The sequence below is a fragment of the Pseudonaja textilis genome, chromosome Z, assembly GCF_049901715.1.
Source record: "Pseudonaja textilis isolate UNSWEBS1 chromosome Z, rPseTex1.2, whole genome shotgun sequence".
In the NCBI taxonomy this organism is placed as follows: domain Eukaryota; kingdom Metazoa; phylum Chordata; class Lepidosauria; order Squamata; family Elapidae; genus Pseudonaja; species Pseudonaja textilis.
Genome location: NC_142008.1, coordinates 66,500,778 through 66,526,549, shown reverse-complemented (window position 1 = coordinate 66,526,549; position 25,772 = coordinate 66,500,778). Strand labels below are relative to the sequence as shown.

The window sequence follows — 25,772 nt, the reverse complement described above, 5'->3', positions numbered from 1 at the left end:
CCAGTCCCCTAGTCATCCTGCTCTTCTCTGCACTTTTTCTAGAGTCTCAACATCTTTTTATAGTATGGATGCAGTACTCTAGGTGTGGTCTTACTAAGGCTTTATGGAATGGTATTAGTAACTCCCTTAACCTTGATTGTATCCTCTGTTAATGCAATTTAGGATTGCATTAGCTTTTTTGGCTGCTGCTACACACTTCTGACTCATATTTAGCTGGTTGACCAATAAGATTCCAAGATCTCTCTCACAGTTACTGCTATTAAGCCTGGTTTCACCCAGTCTATATGTATATTTTAGGTTTTTCTTGCCTAAGTGTAGGACTTTACTTTCCTCTACATTGTATTTCATTTTGTTAGGTAGGGCCCAGTATTCAAATCTCTTAAAATCCATCTGGATCTTGACCCTATTGTCTATGGCCATGATGGTGAACCTATGGCACATGTGCCATAGGTGGCACGCAGAGTCCTCTCTGCAGGCATGCGAGCCATTGTCCCAGCTCAGCTGCACCACACATGCACATGTGCTTCCCGTTGACCAGCTGATTTTCAAGTCTTTGCCATGCATGTACAGGGAGTGGGGCACATGTGAGAAACACATGCACATGCATGGGGAGCACAAGGGTCACATGCTCATGTTCAGGAGATGTGCAGGGAGCACATGGGCCACAGGGCACCGTTTTTGCTCCCAGGAGGCTGCAGGGAAGCCTACAAGGCCCAAAATAGGGTGCGGGGGTGTGTGGCATGGGGCCCCCACTGCCACAGGGCACCGTTTTTGCTCCCAGGAGGTTGTAAGGAGACCTACTAGGTCCAAAATGGGTCATGGAGGGTGTCACATGCGCATGTGCAGAAGGGCAGAGGGAGCACAGGGTGGTTGTGCGTGCATGCACCGGGGTTGCAGGAGATTGCACACGCATTGCACATTATGGGTGTAGGCATGCACATGCACTGTCGCGTGCACATGCGTGCATTTTTGGCAGACGACAAAAAGGTTAGCCATCACTAGCCTAGGGTATTAGCTAATACTGCCAGCTTAGTATTATATGCACATTTGGTAAGTTCCCCTTCTATTCCCTCATCTAAGTCATTTATGAAGATATTGAAGAGAACTGGGCCTAAGATGGAACCTTGTGGTACCCCATTGCTTCCAGTTTTCAAATATTCTTTAAAAAGTTCTCTTTTTTAATTTTATTTTCCTCCGATCTTTTGGGGTTCTTCTCCCATATTAGATCGCCAACAATTCCCAAAAGTCCTTGTGAGATCTCTTTCCTGATATTTTTATCGGAGTTTCCTCTAACGATTCAAAGGTATTTATTTGTGTTTTACTTCCAGGGAGCTAAAAGAGAAGATTCAGCCTGAAATTTTAGAGTTGATAAAGCAGCAGCGTCTAAATCGTCTTGTTGAAGGAACTTGCTTTCGGAAGCTTAATAGTCGACGCCGGCAAGGTACAAATCAGGATTGTTTTATCTGCTTCTTGTTTAACTTGCTTGCTTCTCTTTGCTTCTTAAATGAAATCATCTTCTTCATTCTGTGGTTAAGGTGCTTTCTAAATGGGTGTAAAGGATGTCATTTAGCATTTACAGTGCCACTTTAATAATGCTATATGATAGTCAGAAAGGTTTGTTATTATTTTTAAGCTATGGTGTTAAGGTTAATACAAACCTTTTTCTGAAAGCAGATTTTCTGATCCACCACCAATGTTTGATTGTAGGAGCCCATGAAATGTCAGTGAGCAGGAAGAAAGCATATATTGTCATGGGAAAATCCCAGCACATGTTTACAATCTGCAAATTGATCAAGGAATTATTTTAGGAAAAGATATGGGAATAATTTTTATGGCAACAACTTTGCCCTATTGTAGTTGCAAGTGGAAGTTAAGTTCAATTGAATATAATTTTTTGATAAGAGTTTTGCAGACATAAGCTGCCATTTCTCTTTTTAAGTAAGAACATTTTAAAATAATTTGTTCTCATGCTGCACAAAGTATTTTTCTTATCTTTACTATTTCAGGGCAAATTCTTTTTTTAATGTTTTTTATTTTATATTTACAACAATTCCATCTTTTGTTTCAAACTATGTGCTGACTGGGTACATATTTCTTATGCTTGCAATTATAATTAATACTGTTCTTACCAATATAACAACAGACATATTTTCTTATAGCTATTATTTGATATATCTGTTATTATTTAACAATCTTAACTTATTTCTCTAATCCATTTTAATTTGTTTTATTAAATAAATCCCATACCATGTAATATTCCGTTTCTTCTTTTTCTTTAATTACCAATGTTAACCTGTTCATCTTTGCACATACAAATATTTTCTCAATTACTTTTCCCTCTATCTTATCACTTTTCCAATTCTGAGCAAATACAATTCTAGCTGCTATTAATACGTCTATAATTAAATATGTTTTTTCTTTACTTCAGGTACCATTTCTAATAAAAAATATTTCAGGTTTCAAATCTATATGTTGCTTTATCATTTTTTCCAACCATGTGTGCATTTTTGTCCAATCTCTTTTAGCTTCGATATGTTCCGGGTGTCTGGTGGCACTTCCAGCATTTGGTTGATTTATCTTTAAACATCTTAGCTAATTATGCTAGTGCAAAGTGCCATCTATAAAACATCTTATACAAGTTTTCCTTATATGCTGTCAATATTGTTAATTTATAATTCCTATCCTATAGCTTCTGCCATTTATCTAATTCTACACCATATCCAAAGTTTTTTGCCGATGCTATCATTGTTTCCTTAACTTGTTCTTCTTCTAATTTAACACCTAATAAATAGCAATATAATTTTTTGATCAACTTATCTTCCATTCCTGTTAATATTTTATCCAATTCTCAACTCCTTATAAATCCCTTCAGCTTTAATATCTTTTTCATATATTGATTGTATTTGCTTTTAGGAATACTAATGCATTTCCAACACTTGTTCATTGAGTTCTTGTTTTGTTTTGAGCTCACCCTTTTCATTTAAAATAGTTCTCATTTTACAACATTTGGATGTGTAAGTGTTTCCATTGTTGATAGTCAGAACAATGGAATCTTCATATAATGTTGTTCTCTGTTTTTCCCCCCATGCTAATAACAATGCATTCCTGACCATATGTCTTTGAAAATACCCATGTATTTTACTTCTCCCGTACCATAGAAGTGCATGCCAGCCCAATTGCAAATTTTGCCTTTCTAATGTCAACAACCTTCTATTTCTCAGCGTGATCCATTCTTTCATCCAAGTTAATACCATGGCCTGATAATATATTTCCCAATTAGGTAACCCAAATCCTCCTCTAGTTCTCGCATCCTGTAAATTTTTTGCATTAATTCTTGCTTTCTTCCCTTGCCATATGTATTTCAGTACTATTTTATTAATATCTTCAAAATATTTCTTCCAATTTTATCAGAATAGTTTGAAACAAATACAACACTTTTGGTAATATATACATCTTAAATTGCTGCAATTCTTCCTGTTAATGATAACTGCATATTGCCCCATTTTTCCAGATCTATCTTAATTTGTTATTTAAGTTTATAATAATTATCTTCTTTAATTGTTCCACATCTTGCTGTTGACTGAATTCCCAAATATTTAACTTTCTTTACTATCTGAATATCTAAACTCTTCATCAATTCTTTTTTCTGTTTCTCTGTCATATTTTTAACCACTATCTTAGTTTTCCCTTTATTTTCAATCCTACCATTTTCCCATTTTCCTCTATTTTATTTAGTAACTTGGGTCCTGTTCCTAGAGGTTCTTCTAATATAAAGACTAGATTGTCTCTAAGTGCCTGTAATTTCTACTCCTCTTTTCTTATTTCCATCCCTTTTATCTCCTTATCTTTCCTAATATGTCTATTTAGCACTTCTAATTTCATACAAATAACAATGGCAACAGGAGGCACCCTTGTCTTATTCCTTTCTCAATGTGAATTTTTTTCCATCAATTTTCCATTTACCATCACTTTTGCATATTGTTTATAATATATTGTCTCAATCATTTTAATAAACCTTTCCCCAAATTTCATTTCTTCCATTTGTTTCTTCCACTGCCGGTTCACGTTATCAAAGGCCTTCTGTGTATCCAAGAATATCAATGCCATCTGTTTTTCAGGATGAGCTTCATAGTCCTCCAAAGTGTTTAAAATTATTCTCATATGTCCTTTATTTGTCTCCTAGTAAAAACCCATTTTGATCTGAATGTATAAATTGTTTTAAGTATCTCTTTAGTCTTTCAGCCATTATTGAAGCAAATATTTTATAATCTGAGTTCAGTAGTGATATTGGTCTATAGTTTTTAATCTGTTGTAAATCATATCATCTTTCAGAATAAGAGTGATGGATGCTTCCATCCATGAATTAGGTATTTTTGCCTCCGTCAAATTTCATTTGCTACTTCTAATAATGTATTACTTAAAGAATCCAGTAGGGTTTTGTATAGTTCTGCTGATAGGCCATCCTGTCCTGGTGCTTTCCCATTATTTTGTCTTTTGATCGCTTCTGTTAGTTCCATCATTGTAATTCTTTCCTCTAACATTGTTTTAATTTCTTCTAGTACATTGGGTAGTTCTGCTTTTTTTAGATATTCTTTTATTTCTACTCTTCCCACTTGTTTGTCTTCATAGAGTTCTCTCTAGTATTTTTGAACTATTTCTTTTTTGTCTTCATTTCTATGGCAGAGGTTACCTTTATCATCCATTAGTTGTGAAATCCTTTTCTCTTCAATCTATATGTTAACCACCTTCCTGCTTTATTTGCATTTTTAAAAAAATGGTTTGGAACTTTTTATTTTTTGTGCAAGTTCTTCTTTGTCTATTATTTTCATCTTGTGCTTTGTTAAATTCATTTTATGTTGTATATCCTTTTTTGTGGTTTCTTTTGAAGTTCTTTCTCCAGCTTTTTATATTCTTCTAGTATCTTTTGTCCCTGTCTTTTCTTTCTGTTTCTGTTTCTCATATATGTTATTGTTAGTCCTCTTATATAAGCTATTGCTGTATCCCATACATTTTGTAGCAAAGTTTCATCTTTTCTATTTTTCTCAAAGAAGAATTTCAATTTTTTCCCATGTATTTAATGTACTCCTTTTCTCTTAGTATTAAATTGTTCATCGTCCATCTTGACCTCTTTTTTTATCCTTTCCATATTACTTTAATCAGATTGTGATCTGCCTAAGTGTTTTCAATACTTATTTCTTGTATGTTAGTAATTAACTCTGTTGTTGCCCACATCATATCTATTCTGGATTAAGACAGATGTCTGTTTGAGTAAAATGTGTATTGTTTATTTTTTTGGTATATTTCTCTCCACATATCTTGAATTGCTAATTCATCTGCCATTTTGAAGAAAGATTTTGGTAATGTTTTTCTGTTCTTTTTATTTACCTTTTGTGTTTTATAGTCCATTTCTGTGTCTACTATTTCATTAAAATCTCCTGTAATACAAATATTTTTGTATTCCAGTTCCATAATTTTCTTTTGTAATTTATCATAAAACTCTTCTTGGCTTTCATTTGGTGTATAAATCGCCACTAATATTGTCTGTTTACAGTTCATCAATATTTCTACCATTAACACTCTTCCGTCATTATCTTGATAGATTAATTCCGCTTTTATAGTGTCCTTTATATATAATGCTATTCCTCTTTTACTTTGTTGTGTCAGAGAGGTATATAATTTCCCATTCTTAGAATAGTCCAATATTTTCTCATGTTGTCTTTCAATATGCACTTCTTGTAAACAATTATATCCAATTTAAGTTTCTCTAATTTATTGAAAGTCCTTTTCCTTTTTATTGCCGAATTTAGTTCATTTATATTAATTGTCATTAATTTTATTTCTTCTTCCATATCTTTATTTATAATATGGTATTGTTACTCTTGTCACTCTCGTCTCCCTTGGTTCCTTTGGTTTTTCTTCTTCTCTGATTATTCTCTCTTCCTGTTCTCTTTCCTCTCCTCTTCGTTGTCTTTCACTTCATCCTGCAGCTTCTTCTCTCAGTTTTATTTCTTCAATGTCCTTCCTTTTTTCTCCCTCTTGTTCTCTGAGATAATGGTCATAGAACTGCTCTGCTTTCTCAATTGTATCTAATCTGTGTCTCTCTTCATGCCATGTCACCATTGTTCCCTCTAGTATCAGCCATCTAAAGTTAATCTCTCTTTTAATTAAGCATTTTGTCAGAAATTTATATTCCCTCCTTAGATCTCTAACACTTTTTGGTATTTGCTTCAACACTGTTATCACCTTCCCTTTGTATTTTAATATGTCATCGATCACTTTCTTTAGCATTTCTCTTCTTGTAGCTTTTTTTTTTTGTAAATCTAACATGTACTTCTTTTGGTAGCTTATTTCTTAGTGCATATCTGGTCTGGACCCTGAATATTTCATCTATAACAGTTATCACTTTTCATTTTGTTAGTTCCAGGGCCCCTGCTAGTAGCTCTGCCATTATTTCAGCTAAATTTTCTTCTTCTTTTTCCTCAATGTTTGAAATCTTAAGTAATAGTCAGCTTTATCCATCTACAACATAATATTTTTTCCTTGTTTTGATCTGCTATTGTTAATCTATAATCCATTGCTCCTATTCTTTTTTCTGTTATGTCTGCTCTCTCCTCTACTTTCCCCATCCATTCCTCATTTTTCATTATCAACTGTTGGATGTTCTCTACTTTTTCTTCTACATTGCCTACTTTCCCTTCTACATTCTCTATTTTTTCATCCATTCTTTCTATTTGCTCTCGTAATACTTGTAGGATCTTTTTAATTTCTGTCTGCATTGTAACTGCCTTCTCTTGCTGTAGCATCAAGTCAATGGATCTTTGTCCTCCTGGGCTAGAAGCCGCCAAGGAGGAAACTGAAGATGGGGTGAATGTTGTTGCTTTTTTCATTTTTTGATATTATATTTGTTGTCTCTTAATAATCTCTTTGTAAATCAAAATCAATTTATAATCCACAATGGAGTCTTTCTCCAAATTTCTTTCTTTGAGCTTCTATCCCAATAAATTCCAAAGAGTAGTGACTGTATAAATCCAGTGAGAAAATCAGCCATTTTAAAGCAAAATCCAAAAAGAAGAAGAATTCAAGAAAGAAAGAAATAATAAAATAAAAAAATAAGTCAAAAAGATTTTTTTTCTTGTACTGAGTGTAAAAAGGTAAAGGAGATAAAAGGTAAAGGAGTAAAAAGGATACTAATCTCCTTAAAAAGTTAAGAAATTAAAAATTAGAAATTTGAGAAAACATTTTTTATAAGAAAAAGTATGAGACAAAAGGAAAAAGTATAATAATATCCCTAAAGTTGTTCTAGTATTATGTCCCAATAAATAAATAAATAAATAAAAATAAAAAAACAGGAAAGGTATAGTTTAGTTATCCAGTTATAATCCATCTTATATCATCAGGTCTCAGCATCCAGCCTTCAGTTGTTTCCCTGTGTTAAATTCCACAGTGCAGTTTTGCTAATGCAATCAAAACAGTTCAGGAGAAAAGGATTTAATCTTCTGTTTCTTTATATCTCCGTTGTTTCTTATAGTGTTCAAGAGTTATACTGTTTTCAATATAAGTTCCCAATATAGCTCTCTATGTCTGTCAACAATGTTTCTTTATCTCCACATTCTCCAACTGTCAAGGTCAGACAGTCTAATAATCAAATAATCATTTTTCCCTTCTCCCTCTGTCTTCAAATTGTTCTTCCCTGTAGATAACACTGTTGCACTGCTTTTTCTTTCAGCTTTAACAGTTCCTTAATCCTTCAAAATTTATACTTAAATGCAAATATTTAAAAGTTTAAAAATTTAGAAAAGAAAAAATAAATTAGAAAAAGATGTAAATCCAAATTTCTTTTCTTAATCTCCTTAATTTAGTCCAATAAATTCAAAAATCCAGTCCATTTTTTAAAAATTTCTGTTTTCTAGTCCATAATTAATGGCTTCCTCTTTCTATTTGTGCCAGAAATCACTTTCCTCACTGCTTTCTTCCAGGGAGGGATATATACCCACCACCACCTTTAATTCTGGCTTTCTCTTTACCCTGTTCTTTTCAGGGGGCTCTTGCTTTAATATTTCAAAAAGTTTTACTTTCTCACCAAGTTCGATCACACTCTTCCTTTTCTTCTTTCCATTGGAGACTGCCCCAGCCTTATAGTGGTTCACAATGACCGCTTTCCTTTTCAGTCAGTTAGAGAGGCTATCTCTGGATCTACCAGGGATATTGCAGTATCCCTGGGATCTACAGAGTGTCCCCTCCTCAGTGATCACCCCTCCAAGGTGATTTAGGTCAAATTGACCACCGGCTGTCAGCATTTCGACAGGTTACTCCAGGAGTCCCTAGGGATTCCGTCACGTTGCTGCAGCATCAGCTCCGCCCCTCAGAAAAACTTAAGGGTCAGACAGTTATGGGAGTTCAATTATTTTTTTCCCTTTTTCCCCCCCTAAGGTATAAATAGCTATTTTTAAAGATTTTAGGAATACAGTATTATGTATTACATTTCCTTTGCCATAGAATAGTTGTATGCCTTTTCAGATTAAAATTGCAAGGAGCCATTTCAATACATCATATATTTTCATGGATGGATTTTTGAAACAGTAAAATAGGGTAGAAACTCCACTTTAAGACTTTACTTAAACTCTAAGTAAATATAATTAAGTAAAATACTGGCATTTTTGATCATAGCATTACATCTAGAATGAAGCATGACACAGAATCAGATAATATTCCAACAATATCAAATAATTTCCCCTACTTGAGATAAACTATGACTATTAAATTTGCTTCAGTCTCAATATTTGGCAATCCCTGAAGTTTAGATCACTGTTATCTGACCTTTTAAGTGAAAAGGAGAAACATCTAAGTTCAGGTACAGCAAAACAGCATATTGGACAGATCCAAATTATACACGCTGTTTATTAAATAAAGGTGTTTTAAGAAAAAGAAGTCCTTGCTACCTTCATTTTCTACAATCATTTTTGAAGAAAACGTACTGATAGAAGATAAAGGTAGTAAGAAAATTCATGGGGACTGGATAAAATTCAGCTACAAGATTTGATGTTCCACAAATATTTATTGATAATTCAAATTTGTTTCTTGCAATGTAATAATTGTTTGTTTCATTCAAGGTGTTGTTGTCTTGGTTGTTGTGATACAAATTAATAATTTCCTTTATTTATCAGACAAATTTTGGTATTGTCGACTTTCTCCGAACCATAAAGTTTTGCATTATGGAGATTTAGAAGAAAGTCCCCAAGGAGAAGTTCCACATGATTCATTGCAGGATAAGTGTAAGTGACTGATAACAAACAACTTTTACTTTTTAAATTACATATAGCATTTTACAATGAGATTTAGAATATTGTGATGTTGTTACAGTCAGGTTACAAACCTTTTAAGAAAATTGAATTCTCTGAGAAAATTGGAAGAATGGGATGAAGAAAAAGAGAGTTTTGTTATCTAGAAATAAAAAGAAAGTGAGGACCCATTCTAGTCCTTCTGTTAGAAATGAATACCACCTCATTTCACCCAGTTCTCTGCCAAACTATTCAACTAGCTTCACTGCTATCCACAACTCGAACTTTGTAGTATCACTAGAATTCTTCATACAGGGGTTCAGATGATTGTACAGCAAGAAATCTGGGAAAACATTTAAAATGCACTTGCACATTACCAGAAAAAGCTTTATTTAGTCCCAGGCCTTAGAGTCTTATAAATAAGTTTGTAGGCTACTTGCACCATGCTGTGATAGTTTTTGTCTTTTTTAGCTCAGATGTTTTACATTTTTATTTCCCATAAGCGAACTGAAAGGATATATATGCCCAAAGTTGCTTATTTTTAGTGCCATCAGTGAAATTACTATTTGTAAAACTCATTTATCATAAATTCTGATGAAAACAGCAGGAATTTTTCTGTCTTATTTTTAAAATGCCTTGTTATAAAAATATCTTGATTAGTGTTGTTTATAATACTTTGTACTCAATAAATAGTGCAATGTGATATCAGCAGCAATTTTTTTATTATAAAGACCAATATATAGAGACAAATATACACTCACAAAACAAATGCAATGCAGTAGTTTAAAATGAGACCTGAATACTGTAATTCATAGTTATGACATTCTACTCGGTCCTGCAACCAGAGCAGAAATAATTACAAAAAATCTCAATCCACAATCTTGTGGAAGTCCACAATCCTACAGTAGGCCAAATGGAGTCCAGCAATTTCTAACTTCCAAAGATGGTTCTTCCACATGCAATGGAGTTTTATTGCCTCCTCCCAGAAAAAAACATTCCAATAGGATCACTTTCAGCCTCCTTTTAGCTGGCACCAAACCGAAGGTTCCATATTTTGGCATCTTCAACAAGCAATAAATGCTCAGGTCCATGCCAAGGAGGGTGCAGGATGTACAGATGATCTATTAGTAAATATTTATTACTAGTAAATATTAAAGAATTCATAATTCTCCATTCTGATAGGTCACAAATTACTAAAATAAATGTTTTATTTATGATACAAAGATATAAGTACAATTGTGAACAAAAGGCTAACACATATGTCAGAAAGTATTAATTTCTATATGATTGAAGAACATATAAAAGAAGGAATCCACTGTTGATAATTGCATGTTATATTGAAGTGATGATGAAAAACCATGTAAAGCTTAAGTATATTATTTGTATATCTAAGATTGAATGTGATTGTGATTGTTAATTGGTGAGTATCTGCTTACAAGATACTCGCTTATATATTTCTTTCAAATATGTGTTTTAAATATGCATATGTTCATACATACCACAACAAAGGGATTAATATAAATCTAAAAGCATAATTGGATTGTTTCTAATGAAATTAGTGAAACATGGTATTCCTTATGATACTCTGTAAAAGTTGGATAGATGAAGAAGTAGAATAGAAAGAATATTGATGTTTTTGACCTTTGGTATTAGAGAAGACTCCTAATAATATCATAGATAGCCAAAAAACATAGAGATCATCAAACAAATCAATGTAGAGTTTTTATTCAAGGTACAAATGACCAAATTCAAATTATAGAAAGAAATGATTAAAAAAAGTTAAATAATTTGGATAGAGATAAATAAATAAATTTGGAAGGGTAATGCTACTTTGCTTGTCAAATATAAACACGAAAAGCTGGAACATCTTATTTAATTCATAGAAAATCAAATTAAGTATGAATTGCTACTACATCTCACTAAAATGAAGAAAAATATGAAACAATATATATTCTTAATATGCTGTTACATTTCACAGGATGCTTTTCCTGTGATACTTCCTCCATTGGAGGTTTAAAAAAAGCAAAAGAGGATGTTGCTATATATCTTGTGATAATTCCACTAAAACCATCTAGCAAGGGGTGTCAAATTCGATTTGGGTTGGCCGCATCAGGGTTGTGTTTGACCTCATGGGGGCTGGGGGCATGGCTGAGTGAGTGGCTGGAGTGGGTATGGCCAGCTCGATGTCGCTCGTGTTGGGCGTAGCCTGTGCAGGTCTGGGGAGGATCCATTGTCTCCAGCGAAGGAAGGTGAGACCAGGGGGAGGGCCAAATCCTTGTCCTCCAGATGAGCCTTGCTGTCCCTCTCAGGTCATGTAGAGGACCCCTGGACACAGCGCAAGCTGTCCCAGAGCCCTAGGCAGCGGAGGGCAAGAACTCAGCCCAGCTTTCAAGCTCCCAATACACTGGGACCTCACAGCCCAACCCTACTTCCTCAAGGGGGTGCACGTCTGTGCTTACCTCCTCCTCAAGGTGGCTGCTGCTGTTCTCTCTGTCCTTGGCCAGTTTGTTCATGGTGTGTGTGGTAGGGCAAAGAGTGTTAGTCAGAGGGAGGCCCAATCCATCTCCACACAAGAAGGCCCGGCTTTGTAACCAAAGCATCCTCAGTGATAGGATGGGAGACCACCAAGAGAGATAAGGAGGAGGAGACAAGGGGATCATGAAAGAGAAGCAGGGCTGCTGATGGTCAAGTGCTAAAGCAGGACTTCCCTCAGACCCTCCTTCCCTCTCATTATAATCTCCTTCCTTCCTTTTTCTCTTTTCTTATTTTTTCTTTCCTCTTCATTTTCCTTTCTTCTTCCTTGTCCTCTTTCCTTCTGTTTCCTTCCTTGCTCTCATCCTATCTTTTCCTTTTTCTTGATACGAACTCCATTTTCTACCACAATGGCCTCCTGCAGCCCTCTGCCAGTGAAAACAGAACTCAGGAGCTCTTGAGCTCTGGTTTCAACTGTGACGGCCTTCTGCAGCACTTTGCTAGCAAAAACAGAGCTTGGGGGCCAGGTGGCCCTCTCAAACTCCATCTTCAGCTGCAATGGCCTCCTGTAGCAGTCTGCAAGTGAGAACAGAGCTCCATTTTGCTGGCAGAAGTACTGTGGGCTGGATCTTCACTGTTTTCAGGGCAGCCCTGTGGGCCCGAACTAAGCACCCCACAGGCCAGATCCAGCCTACAGGCCTTGAGTTTGACACCCATGACCTAGCATAAGCATTCTAGATTCTAATGTGAATTATTCTAAACTAAAAATAAATAAATAAACCAGTAGTAAAATAAATTAGACTTTTAACGAATTTAGCAACTTCATTCTATCAGCAACATCAAGTAATGGATGCAGCACAGTTATTTCCTTACTGTTTTGATATATTTTTCCTACTGATTTTGGTACTCTTCATAATTTGAGTGCTGACTATTTTATCAGAAGTGACTTTTTCAGTGGAAATGCTTCCTCTGCAATGCATAAGACCAGAATATTATGTTACTAGCAGTGGTAAGATTCAATATTTTTTTTTACTACCAGTTCTATGGGCATGGCTTGGTGGGAATGGCTTGGTGAGCATAGCAGAAGAAGGATACTGTAAAATCTCCATTCCCTCCCTACTCCTGGGGGAAAGTTACTGCAAAATCCTCATTCCCTCCCCACCCCACTAACTTGCTTTCCAGCTCCGTTCTCCTGTGCAGGGCAACAAAAGAAGACCCAGCTGATCAGCTGGGACTTGGGAGGCAGAGAATAGATGGGGCAGGGCCAGTCAGATGGGGCATTTGCCAGTTCTCCAAACTACTCAAAATTTCTACTACTGGTTCTCCAGAACAGGTCAGAACCTGCTGAATACCACCTCTGGTTACTGCCATTAAGAATGGCACTAAAAAGGCACTCTACAATAAATCTGGAAAAGATTTCAAAATCACTTCAAATAATATTGTATATAATGTATTTTAAGATTTATATTTGCATCACATATGTTTTTAAAATATTTTTTAGTATATATCCATATTATGTGTGAACAGTGTTGTTTCTGAGCATAATTCATATTAATCCAATTTAGCACAATATTATTATCCTTTATCATAATCAAATGTAATCCTCTTTATATTATTTAAATCTTACATTTAAAAAGATGCCTAACGTCTAGAGACCCTTAATATTTCTATCTATTATTAATCCAATTTACCATAATAATATTCTTTGTCATAATCAGATGTAAGTTATCCCTTTTATATTATTTAAACCTACATTAAGAAAAAGATGCCTAATATCTATAAACCTTTAATCTTTCTATATATTTTTTGTTCTATAACAAAAAAGAAAATTTCCCCTATCAAGAAAAATATCCCCATTATTTCTGCTCTCCAATTTACAATCAAGCTTCCTTAATATTTAAAAAGCAATTCTTTCAATCCATCGTCTCTTGTTCTCATTATTGCTTCAATTCTTATCCGTTTTTTACACATTTGCCACACTCGTCATCTTTATCTTCATCTATATCTTTCTTATTTAATCTAAACATTTATCCTGTTACATTCTTGTATTGACAATTCTCCCACATCTCTGCCCATATTCCAGTCTCCTTGTCCACAATATCTTCCTGTTTACTCATTTGCTGGTTTTTCTGCTTTATTTTCTTCAATCTTTTTTCCTTTATCATTTATCAGTCCTATTTTTGCCCCAATTCTTGATTTATTTGTTGATTTGACCAAATCTTCTGTTTTTTTTCCATTCCTTTTGCTTGCTATTTATCTGATCTTCCTCTTTGTCGAGCATATCCATATTTATTCCTTGTTCATATTCAATGTGCTGTTTTTTTTCATCTTGTCTTTCTATTGCTTCTACCATTTCAAGGGCAGTTTGATCTTTATTTATTGTTCTTTGTAAGATATTTTCCATTTTCACATCCATGTCATCCATTAATACTTTTGAAGATCAAGGTCACCTCATGAAAAACTCCACTAATTTCCACAGCTGTTCCTTCAACTCCAGTCATAATGGTGATAAACGTTCTACAATAAAGAATCTTTTTCCAAATCCAAAGAAATCCAAAGTTATAGGGGCATGGTTTGTCTATTGTCAGCAGGTGGCACTATCCTCTCAAATTTCAGCGCTGCCTTTTTTTTCTTCCAGCAGCTATTAATTACAGTCAAAATCAATTTATTTCAGAAACAAAGTCAATTATTTAGTTAAGCCAGGTCCAGCATTTAAATTACCCAATAACCAGTTCCAATATTTAAAGCTAATCCAAAATTCAATATTCAATGCTTTCCAAAAAAAACACCCTCTTATTTATTCCTTATTCTAATTTTTTCCAGGGCTGAATCAATAATTCAAAGTGCCCATTAGCCATGAAAGTTACTCTTTTGACCATCCTTTTTTCCCAAGATCATTACTTTGGGGATAACTTTTAAGTAGAAATCAAGCTTAATCTCACCCAGTCACACACTATTCCTCTGCTCGCTCCTGCTCTATCCTTGTTGCTTCAGCTTCCCCAACTAGATGGCCACCCTAATGGCCACTGCTGCTCCATGCCTTCGTGTTAGAGGGTTTTCTATGGGTCAAGCAGGAGAGTTGCTGCTCTCTGTGATCTCCAAGCATCCCTCTTTCCTTTGCCTCCCTTTCAGAGTGGCTTCGGCCCTGTTTGGAGCCCTCTGACGAGAGTATTCAGAACAGGATCATGGAGCTGCAATTCCTGCGCTGATATTGCTGCAATGTCAACCAGAAGCCACATCATATATGTGTTATATTCCAGAAAAAGCCATGACTCATTAATGGCTGAGCGGATGTTCAAAAATATGTCCTTCATACTTAAAAAATATGAAGGAGGAAGATTTTTTTCAAAAGTACATAGATTTCTAATATATGTATCTGAAAAAGGTGTTATGTAATGTAGGAGAAATGCAGCATCTGAAAAATACCATTATCCAATTATTTACAAGAAGTTTGAGAATAGCCCTCTCATAGCCATCATGCCTGACAAAGCCACTGAACCACTTTCTCTCAGGTACATAAGCAAAAGCTAGATTTGCCTCTACCCTTCATTCTATACAGGGACTCCAGGCAGAACTCCAGGCAAAACTAAGTCACAAGCTATGTGCTCAGATGGGGCAGGGACATGGACTGGTGTAAGAAAGCTATTGGCATTTTCCAGCCTCTTATCAAAGAAGAATTTCCAGATTACAACAAAATTTCTAGATAACAGTTTAAATGAAAATTGAATTTAATGATAGCCTATTCTCTATAGGAATAGGAAAGAGTTAGAAACATTGAATAATATTTATTTTATGTTGTCTTTGTGTGCTTAAATGTCAGCATATTCATGAACTGGCAGAGACATGGTAACAAGGTCAGCCAATGAATAGCATGGCAACAAATCAGCCAATGGGAGCTGAATTAGAAACTGAAACTTAAGGAGCCTGGGCATGCCCTGAAGCTATGTGTGCTATGCTGAGAACTGAAACTAATCTGCTCAGAGCTCTGAAGCTGCTGTTTGTGTTTTCCTGATAACTATTTACCACATTGGAAGAATATACCATTGGTATTGTATATTTACTAATATATTATTATGTATATAAAGAAGTTAACGAATCAGTCATCTATGTGTGCTTTCTGGGTTTGATTTCTGCAATAAACTTAACAGGTTATGGGCCCAGAACACACAAAAAAAACTGAATTGTAATTTAAGCTGAGAGAGATCGCCTGTGTTTAAAAGGAGAAACAAGGCAGAGACAAGTTTGCAGGATGGCTGCTATGGCAATTAAGGAGAGCTCTCTGCCACAATTGGGACAGAAGAACTATATAATTTGGGCTGCAAACTAGGAATGTTTCCTGAAAGCTAAGGAGCTGTGGAATATTGTTGAAAATCCATCTCAAGTGCCATTAGCTGCTGCAGATCAGAGGCAGCATGATAAAGCAATGGCTTATATCACCTTAAGTTTAGAACATGAATAGTTTATCAATGTAGCTGATTTAATGACTGCAAAGGCTGAAGTTGAGAAATGTGCATGTGAGTGTGTCAGCATGCAATATTGTGTAAAATTGCAAACTTTGTTGAGTTAGAACAGTGTGGGATGCAGATTCCTGAATCTCAGAAAGTGCTTTTGGTGTTGAACAGTCTAGATGAATCTTGGGACATTGTTTCTGCAGTATTTGAATGTAAATCAGAGCAGGAATTGTATTTTGAGGTGTTAAAAGCTTATTTAATTGCTGAGGACCAGAAGCACCATTTTAAAAGCCACAAGGAGCAGAAACATAGGAGCAATGAAAAATTCCACAGACTCACTGTCTCCAAAGACCAGAACAGCAAAAGAGATCAGATTACAGCCCAGCAACAGAGGTGGTACTTTATCTGTGGTGAAAAGACACACTTAAAAAAGGACAGTTTGCAAAGGAAAAACTGTTTGCAAAGTAGAAATTATTTGCAAGACAGAAACAATTTGCAAGAAAGAAAATTAGCTGATGGACAAGTTGCTTTGGCAAAAGCCCGATATTGCAATAATAGAGATAAATGATTAATAGGCAGTGGGGCTAGTCAAACAATTGTGAATAATTCTAAATTGTTTTACAAGGTGGATCCAGCTGCTGGATATGCAGTAGCCTTGGCAAATGGCCAGAAGACTAAAGTCATTGGAAGAGGCAGTATGTAAATTCCATATCTGGAAACAAGGTCCAATGATGTTTGTGTGTGCCTGAAATGGAACATAATTTGCTGAGTGTTTCTAGTTTAGACAAGCAAGGATTTGAGACCACATTTGTAAATGGAAGGTGTCTCATAAAGAGAAATGGAAATGTATGTGCAAAGGGCATAAAAGAAGATAATCTTTATGTGTTACAGGGACAAAATGTTCAATATGCACAAACATTTGGCAATGTTGCAAAACATGATTCATGTGTTCATCTTTTGCACAGAAAGCTTGGTCATTCCAGCTTCCAAGTTGTTCAAAAGATTGATTAGTATGCAGAAGGATTGCATGTAAAGGGATAAAAGCATATTTGGATTGTGCAATATGCAAAACATCAAAGTCCAAAGCATCCCCAGTATGCAAGAGTAGCACAAGGCAGACAAGAATAGCTCTAGAGCTGGTACATGCAGATTTGGTTGGGCCAATGCAAGCCAGTTTGGGAGGAGCTAAGTATGCACTTGTCATTGTAGATGACTATAACAGTTCTGCTATTTACTGAAGAGTAAAGTAGAGATGCTACAGTAATTTAAGCAATGAGTAAACTTCATAGAAAGAAGGTATAAACAACAGGTAGGTCAGCTGCAAACTGACAGAGGTTCAGAACAGGGGTGGGATTCTACCAGTTCTATCCGGTTCTATAGAACCCCTTGTTAACTTTCTAAGCAGTTCAGAGAACCAGTAGTTAGAAGCAATCTCCGTTTGATTTTTTCCACCCTTATTACATTCTTGGCAGACAGCCTAGACTTGCTGTTTCTGGAGCTTGTGAGGCTTGGCTTTCCTAAAGGGGAGGGGTTGTTTTAAGATTTTTACACTGTTGGGAGGAAATACTTCCCTGGACAATTAGCACTTTGAAGAAATCATTGAATAATGAAGCAACACTTTTAGTGACAGGGAACCAAGATGAGTGACATTCAGGAAGGCTTCTTGGCTAGCTAGAAGGATTGACATTCAAACGTGAGTTGACATACCCTTTCTGAGTTTTCATCTAAAACTGTTTTTTGGTGAAGCTTAATTCAGTGCTTGGTGAAGTTTAATCCTGTGTTTATTGATGGGATAAATTTCCCTATTCAGCTTCAACAATTAACAGCTACTGTTGTGATTTAATTATTTGTATTGTGTTTGAATTTTTTGTTGCCTCATGGTTTCTTTTTCTATTTGGGGAGGGGGCTCTTCCTTCACTGCTTTAATACTATCTGGCACTGTTCTTTTGGGGTATACTTCCAAGAGGCAGGATGCAAGCTTGGCATTTATTTATTTTTACTGCCTTTCTGGGGGGCATGTGACCTTTCCTTAAATCTGGGTGATTTCCTTAGGATATCTTGTGAGGTGAGTGAGACCAGCGGGTATTTTTAAATGGTGCAAATGGATCTAAGGATTACTTTTCCATGGTATGCTTTTCTGGAGAGCTTAAATGACCTCTCTGCTAAAGGGTTTCACTTTATGAGCAAGAGTTGGCTGTTTGATAGTTATCTCTGCATTTTAAATATTTTCATTCCTCAAGGTGCTCTAGCACCCTGCCTGATTTGTAACTCTGGCTTGCAGGTATTTTTAATCTAATGATTGGTATTTAGGGCAGTTTTTTGTAAGCAAAGAAGCTTTTTGTATTTTTGTACAGGTAATTCTTGACTTACAACAGTTTATTTTGTGACCATTCAAAGTCACTAAATGACCGTTGCAGCATAACTGCAACTGTTGTTCTTGGTTCTGATCTGGCTCAATATCTTGTGATCCAATGTAAGAAGGATGTTGAGGAACAAAGACTGAAAGGGTACAGAAGTATTCATCCAGAATTGAAGGTTGGGCTCCTGGGGAGAAGGAGCATCTTTGGGACTGAAACTCATATACTGTAGATACAATAAGAAGCATCCGTTGGGTCTAGGAAGGGTCACCAATCTGAAACATTAAAGGCTGCATGATTCTGCAGCCCTCAGTAGGGTGTTTCCTTCCTTCCTTCCTTCCTTCCTTCCTTCCTTCCTTCCTTCCTTCCTTCCTTCCTTCCTTCCATCCATCCATCCATCCGTCCTGCTATTGCTTTTCTTCTGCGCTGTTCTTATTCTATGATACTGTAGAACCAGGGTTGCTCTGAGCAATATTCAACTAACCAAGCTCAAGATGGCGGCAGCAGTAGAGGCAGCATGAGGAGCTCAGTGGGCACAGGCAGTGCCAGGCGACAAGCCCTCTAATCCCTGTGGGTCTAGCCGGCGAGGTGGAAAACCTAACACCCAAGACTTGCCCGCAAGCCAGAAAAGAGCTCCATTCCTCAGCAAATGCTCAATTCAAAAGTACTTGGAGATCTCTGATTCCTCCCAACTTTGACCAGCACGCCCGTAAAGAACTCATTCCTCGGTGGGCACTAAGTTCGGGAGCGCTCTATTCAAAAGCACTCAACAATCAGCGACTTGACCCATCCTTACTAGAAGGTAAGGCGGTGGGTCTTGCCAGTACCGGGGGCTCAACGATCATCTTTGCAGGATGGTGAGATGGTGAGATTCATCCCATCCTTGCAGGGCGGTGAGCACCGGGAGCTGTGAGTCGGTCTTCAGATGTTTGCAGCCAGGGTGTAAAACAGACTGCTTCCCTCCCTGCCGCCCCTCCTTCCCTCTTCCCTTTTCACCAAATTGCTAATCCGGACTTCCTCTTTAAAAGGACAGTAACTTTGGAATTTCAATAAGTAGGGAAGTATTGTTATAACTGAACTCCTGTGAAGATTGGAAGCAATTTTATTTTCTGTGATAGAAGCAGAAGTATATTGAAGCCAGGAGCGAATGCTCAATACAAATCTGAGTCTACATAGTAAAAATATAAACTGTTCAAATTGCCAGTGCAAGACTATCTTTCTTTCTCTTTCTCTTAAAAGCAACAAACTTTGAAAGTATATTTAAATTAACTAGGAGGGGGCCAGAAATCCCATTCATCAAGGGAAAACAAAACAAAAAGTTTCCTGTTGCCTCCCAGTGAATTGTTCTCTTTATCTCTGCTGAAGAAGGGGCCAGAGATCTCCCCTTCAACATCTTTGCATCTTTACCATCTCAAAAACTCAATCTACAAACAAATAAGAGAGTGTAAACCCTTGCTCATTGATTGTTTTCAAACAGCCCAGGAAAAGAGACCTCCTGCCAGTTTATCAAGGGTTATAAACCTGTTCTCAGATATCAGCAACAGCTAAGCAAAACAAAGCAAAGCATTAACCCTTTACTTACCAACTCTTAATACTATTTCATACTACTTCATTACTTTCATTATCTCAAAAAATCAATTTCTTTAAAATAATTTTTATCAAATGATCAATTGATTTATTGTTTTTATTGCTTAGTATGATTTAGTGTTTAGTGCATATAGTGTAATTACTGAATATCTGATTAGTAAAATCAGTGATTTAGTGAATTTAATTGACCAGTGTGTTTAGTAATTACTATAATAAATTAGGCTGTTTGTTGCTTAGCAAAATTATTTGATTAGAGTGATTTGAATAGCCAATTGATTGATTGATTGATTTTTAGTAATAAGTAACCTTACTTTTGATTTGTTCTCTAACATATCAATTAACATTTATTAATTACAACATTCATGAAGTAACTGTCTACCTATCACATTAACTAGCAATTGTAATTGATTATTGTACTATTGCCATTGACCATGCCAGACAAAACCTCCAAACCAAAACAAAAGAAAAATATCTCTAGCAATGACCTCCCAGACTCCTGCACATGTTTCAAATGTCTTGAAACCATCAATGAAAGTGAAATTTACATCAAATGCTGCCTATGCGATAATCTAACCCACCCTGCCTGCTTAAACACAAACAAAAGCCTAGTTGATATGGTTAAAGATTCAGATACATTCTTTTATCTATGTCCATCATGTTCTCCTAAGCTAAACAAACTGAGTACCCTACCTGACAGAATTGAAAGCATAGAATCACTCATTCACTCAATAGAAGAACGCTTAGCAACATGTTTTGAAATTATACAAGCAAATTCTAATTTCTCTTGAAAAAAAATACAGCACGGATAAGTACCTATCAGCTCAAAATCAAATCCCACAACAACCACAACCACTACCTCAACTACAATCACAACTACAACAAAAATAACCACCAAGCCACAGCCACAAACAATTACTATCCCTTCAAATAATTCCACAAATAGTATCTCCTTACTCATCAGAGACACCATGGAATGTTAACAGAAATGTCCAAATGCCATCTTATTTGGTCTCGAAGACACCAACGAATCAGATGATATCACCCAAGTTCATGATATCATAAGCAACTCAAATACAACAAACATCCCTCCTGAAGATATCATTGAAATAACCAGAGATGTCCATGGGTACAAATACAATGATGGCTCTTTGGCCCCAAGATTTGGTAGAGTTGAATGCAAAAATGAGTCCAGCAAATGCATATTCATTCATACAATAAATGCCATTGCAAAAACCAATCCCAACCACAGAAAACTTCGCTCAAGACCAGACTTATCCTTACTGCAAAGAATCCGCTCCCGTGAACTCCGCGCAGAACTCAAAAACCGTCTGGACAATGGAGAAAAGGACCTATACATTGACTACAGAACTGATTGCATCAAAAGAAAGTCACACAACCCACAACTCCGCATCCAACCCCATCCAATCTAACATCATTCAAAACTAGGCATGCATCCCGCTAACTACCTCTATTCCAGCCACAATTGGCCTTAAGCGCAAGCTACTCAATGCAAGAAGCCTTGTAAATAAAATACCTGAATTTCTCCTCTTATTAAATATGGCTAAATTCGACATTATATTTCTCTGTGAAACATGGCTCAACTCATCTCTCCCTGACTCCATTACCACAGTAAGAGACTATCATGTTTACCGATCAGATCATGAAATTCATAGAGGAGGTGGTGTTGCTATCTTCTATAAAAAGTCCTTACATCTAAAAAACATCCAAGTTACCCAGGAGCTTGCTCTTCCTGAAACCATCATCTGTGAACTATCCTTAAATATCACATTTTGATTCTTACTATGTTACAGAGCCCCCTGATTATGACATAGAACATGCAAACAAGCTAAATACACTACTAACTACTAATCATCACAACGACGGAATCCCCAATTATAACTTCAAAAGAGGCTACTATGATCTTATAGGCAATGATCTCTCATCCCTTGATTGGCAATCTCTATTCACGGGATGCAATACTGTTGAAGACCATTACAACATATTTTTACTTGAAATCAAAAGAGTCATCACACTATATGTACCAATAACAACTCCCAAAACAAAAACAGATTACCCATAACAATAAGGAAACTTCAATCCAAAAAGAGATCACTCTGGCAGAAAAACAAATCTGGTCACATTGCCATCTTCAAAAGCCGATATAAAAATTTATGCCATCAGATAAACACTGAATGCACCAATTATCACATTAAACAAGAGGAAAACCTTCTATGCACCAATTCCACCCGCACTTTTTAAAACTTTGTAAACAGCAAACTAAAAGACTCAAGGTCCATCCCACCCCTGAAAGGATCTAATGGTAAAGACTGCAACGACGACACCATTAAAGCCAACCTCTTTAACACATTCTTTGGCTCAATATTTGTAAACAGCAATGGATCATGCCCAATATTTCCTAGCCGAACCACAGAAAACTACAATGATCTAATACATATCGATTTAACAGAAGACAACGTTGAAAAAGCACTATGCAATCTAAAACCATCTCTATCTATTGGACCGGATGGAATATGTGCCTACTTCTTAAAAAAGCTATCCACTGCCATAGCCGAACCTCTAAACATAACCTTTGAAAAATCTTTCAGGACCACCTCCTTGCCTAACATATGATCACAAGCCACAGTCATCCCCATCTTCAAAAAGGGAGATCCCAGCCTAGTTGAAAATTACAGACCAATCTCCTTATGCTGCGTTACCTGTAAACTCATGGAATCAATTATTAACCAATCCATTATCCTCCACTTAGAGACAAACTACCTACTCTCTAATAAACAATTTGGTTTCAGAAAAAAACTATCCTGTAATCTGCAGCTCTTACACTGCAAAAATATATGGACTACACAACTCGATCAGGGCAAAACAGTAGACGCAATCTACATAGACTTCTGTAAACCTTTGATTCAGTGGTACACGACAAACTACTCCTAAAAATAAAATCTTATGGTATCTCTGGACAACCGCAAAACTGGATAGAAGCATTCCTGTCAAACAGACAACAAGTGGTCAAAATTGGGAGTGTCCTATCAAATTCTGTACCTGTCCACAGTGGTGTTCCCCAAGGCAGTATTCTAGGACCAACTCTCTTCATACTCTACATAAATGACCTCTGTGATCACATTAAGAGCAACTGTGTTGTCTTTGCTGATGATGTAAACCTATTCAATGCCACAGACAATGCTACTACCCTTAAAAAAGATCTTGACCATTTATCAGAATGGTCAAACAAATGTCAACTTCAAATCTCAACAAATAAATGCTCTGTCTTACATATTGGCAAAAAAAAATCAGAAAATAAAATACAAGCTGAATAGCCAAGACCTTGTTGATGATCCAAGCTCTGTAAAGGACCTTGGAATACACATCTCTAATGATTTAAGTGCTAGAGCCCACTGTAACTACATAGCCAAAAAGGCATTAAGAGTTGTTAACCTAATCCTACGTAGTTTTTTCTCTGGTAATATCACAGTACTAACTACAAAACATTTGCTAGACCAATACTCGAATACAGCTCATCAGTTTGGAACCCACATTACGTATCTGACATTAGCACAGTTGAGAAAGTCCAGAAATATTTCACAAGAAGAGTTCTCCACTCCCCTACTCATTGTAGAATACCTTATGCCACCAGACTTGAAATTCTAGACCTAGAAAACCTGGAATTACGCTGTCTTCGGTCTGATCTAAGTATGGTATATAAAATCATACATTGCAATGACTGTCAATGAGAATACTTCAGCTTAAACCATAACAACACAAGAGCACACAATAGATACAAACTCAAGGTTAACTGCACCAAACTTGATTGCCGGAAATACAACTTCAGCAACAGAGTGGTCAATGTCTGGAATACTCTACCTGACGCTGTGGTTTCTTCCCCAAACCCCAAAAACTTTAACCTTAGACTGCCTACTATTGACCTCACCCCTTTCCTAAGAGGTCTGTAGGGGGCATGCATAAGCGCATCAACATACCTACTGTCCCTGTCCTATTGTTTCTTTTATTTTTCTTATATGTACCCATTTTATGTATTCATAACTATGTATATACTTATACCTATTATCTTGTAAGCAATTGACAAATCAAAATAAATAAAAAATAAATTTTAGCCAGCAAGCAAGTTAGTTTCACTTTCAATTCTCAGCAAAGCACACAGAGCCAAACCATACCCAGGCTGTCAGCTCCCATTGGCTGGTCTGTTGCCATTCTTACTCACTTGCTGACTTTGTTAATCATTTCTCTGCCAGTTAATGAGTATACTCTGACAGTATTGTACATTTACTAATATATTATTATGTGTATAAAGAAGTTAATGAATCCTACTGAATCAATCATTTGTGTGTGCTTTCTGGATCTGATTTCTGCAATAAACTCTAACATTAAAGTCTAATGCTTTATTGCTGGTATTTATCATCTGTAAGTACACAAGCTCAATATTTTTGCATTTATGGGAGAGGAACTTCCTGACAGTGACCTTTCTCTAAATAAAAACAAACTATCACCATAGTGGTGTGCCAAGACACAGCATGCAATTTAAATAGTTCTATGATTTTATGTCCTTTGCCTTTAAAGTATATTGTTGGTGATGCTTAATACTGAAAATGGATTTTTACATTCCCATTTTTTTCTTGTCATAACAAAGATTAATTTGATATATCTTCTATAAGACTGATCTGTCTCCAAAATCTCATTTCTCTCTCTTGCTTCCCTTTAATTTGCCAGAAAGTAATACAGAGTGTGGGTGATTTACCAGTACCACATCAAGAAGTTTGAGAGGTTTATTCCAGATATGCAAAATAACTAATGGCAGCAGAAATTGATTTCTGCTCCAAGGCAAAGAGGTGGAACCAAAATGTGTTAACCTTGCAGAGGCATCCGGGGGAGTAAATTTGAAATATCTAGCCTTTCACCTGCTAGCTGCTCAACGGGTTGCATGTTTGTATGAATAATAGGTTAGATCATGTGTGGAAATTACTGTGTGCATTTTTGTTTTTATTTTATATTATGTATTTTGTGTTTTTTGCAAGTGCCTATATAATAGTGAGATGAGCAGCTAAATCAATTGATTTCTTCACACACCAGATATTTCACCTGGTATTAGGGATGTCATTTTTAACACTACAGTACTTTCATTTCATGGGGTCACAATGGGTTGGACACAACTTCAACATTTCCATTTTGCCTCTTTGATGACAAGTGCTCTCTGTAACTTCTAACATTCCTTTTTTTTTCTTATCTGATACAGTGCCTGTGGCAGATATAAAAGCAATTGTTACAGGGAAGGACTGTCCTCACATGAAAGAGAAGGGAGCCCTTAAACAAAACAAGGTAATATTTTAAGTTACATCCAGAAACTCTTTAGCTGTAGGGTTTTGACAAAAGTGCCTGTTGTTCCTTCTGCTAAAAAGAGTTTGCACAGTTCATTTTAATTGTTCTTTTTTAATTTGTTCATTCACCTATCTCAAATGCTCAGAGACTTTAGTCACATTTAGTAATGGAATAACATCTCTCCATAAAACCCATTTATTCCCAGTATGCAAAGCTCTGTTAGTTGATATCTAGTACAATAAAATATTCATGCAATGCAATATTCCCAGAAGTTCATCATT

General features: G+C 36.1%; 1 protein-coding gene across 11 annotated transcripts in view; it reads left to right on the top strand.

The window, feature by feature from the left end:
• ELMO1 (engulfment and cell motility 1) overlaps positions 1-25,772 on the top strand; it is a 526,860-nt gene that overhangs the window by 487,199 nt on the left and 13,889 nt on the right. For 8 of the 11 annotated variants that reach the window (XM_087917593.1, XM_087917598.1, XM_087917594.1 and 5 more), the window contains 3 exons: positions 1,329-1,441; positions 9,165-9,272; positions 25,409-25,491. In XM_087917593.1, the coding sequence (XP_087773719.1) occupies positions 1,329-1,441; positions 9,165-9,272; positions 25,409-25,491 (304 nt within the window). The remainder of the gene's footprint in view (positions 1-1,328; positions 1,442-9,164; positions 9,273-25,408; positions 25,492-25,772) is intronic. The other 3 variants (XM_087917597.1, XM_087917595.1, XM_026702241.2) reach the window with 1 other exon arrangement.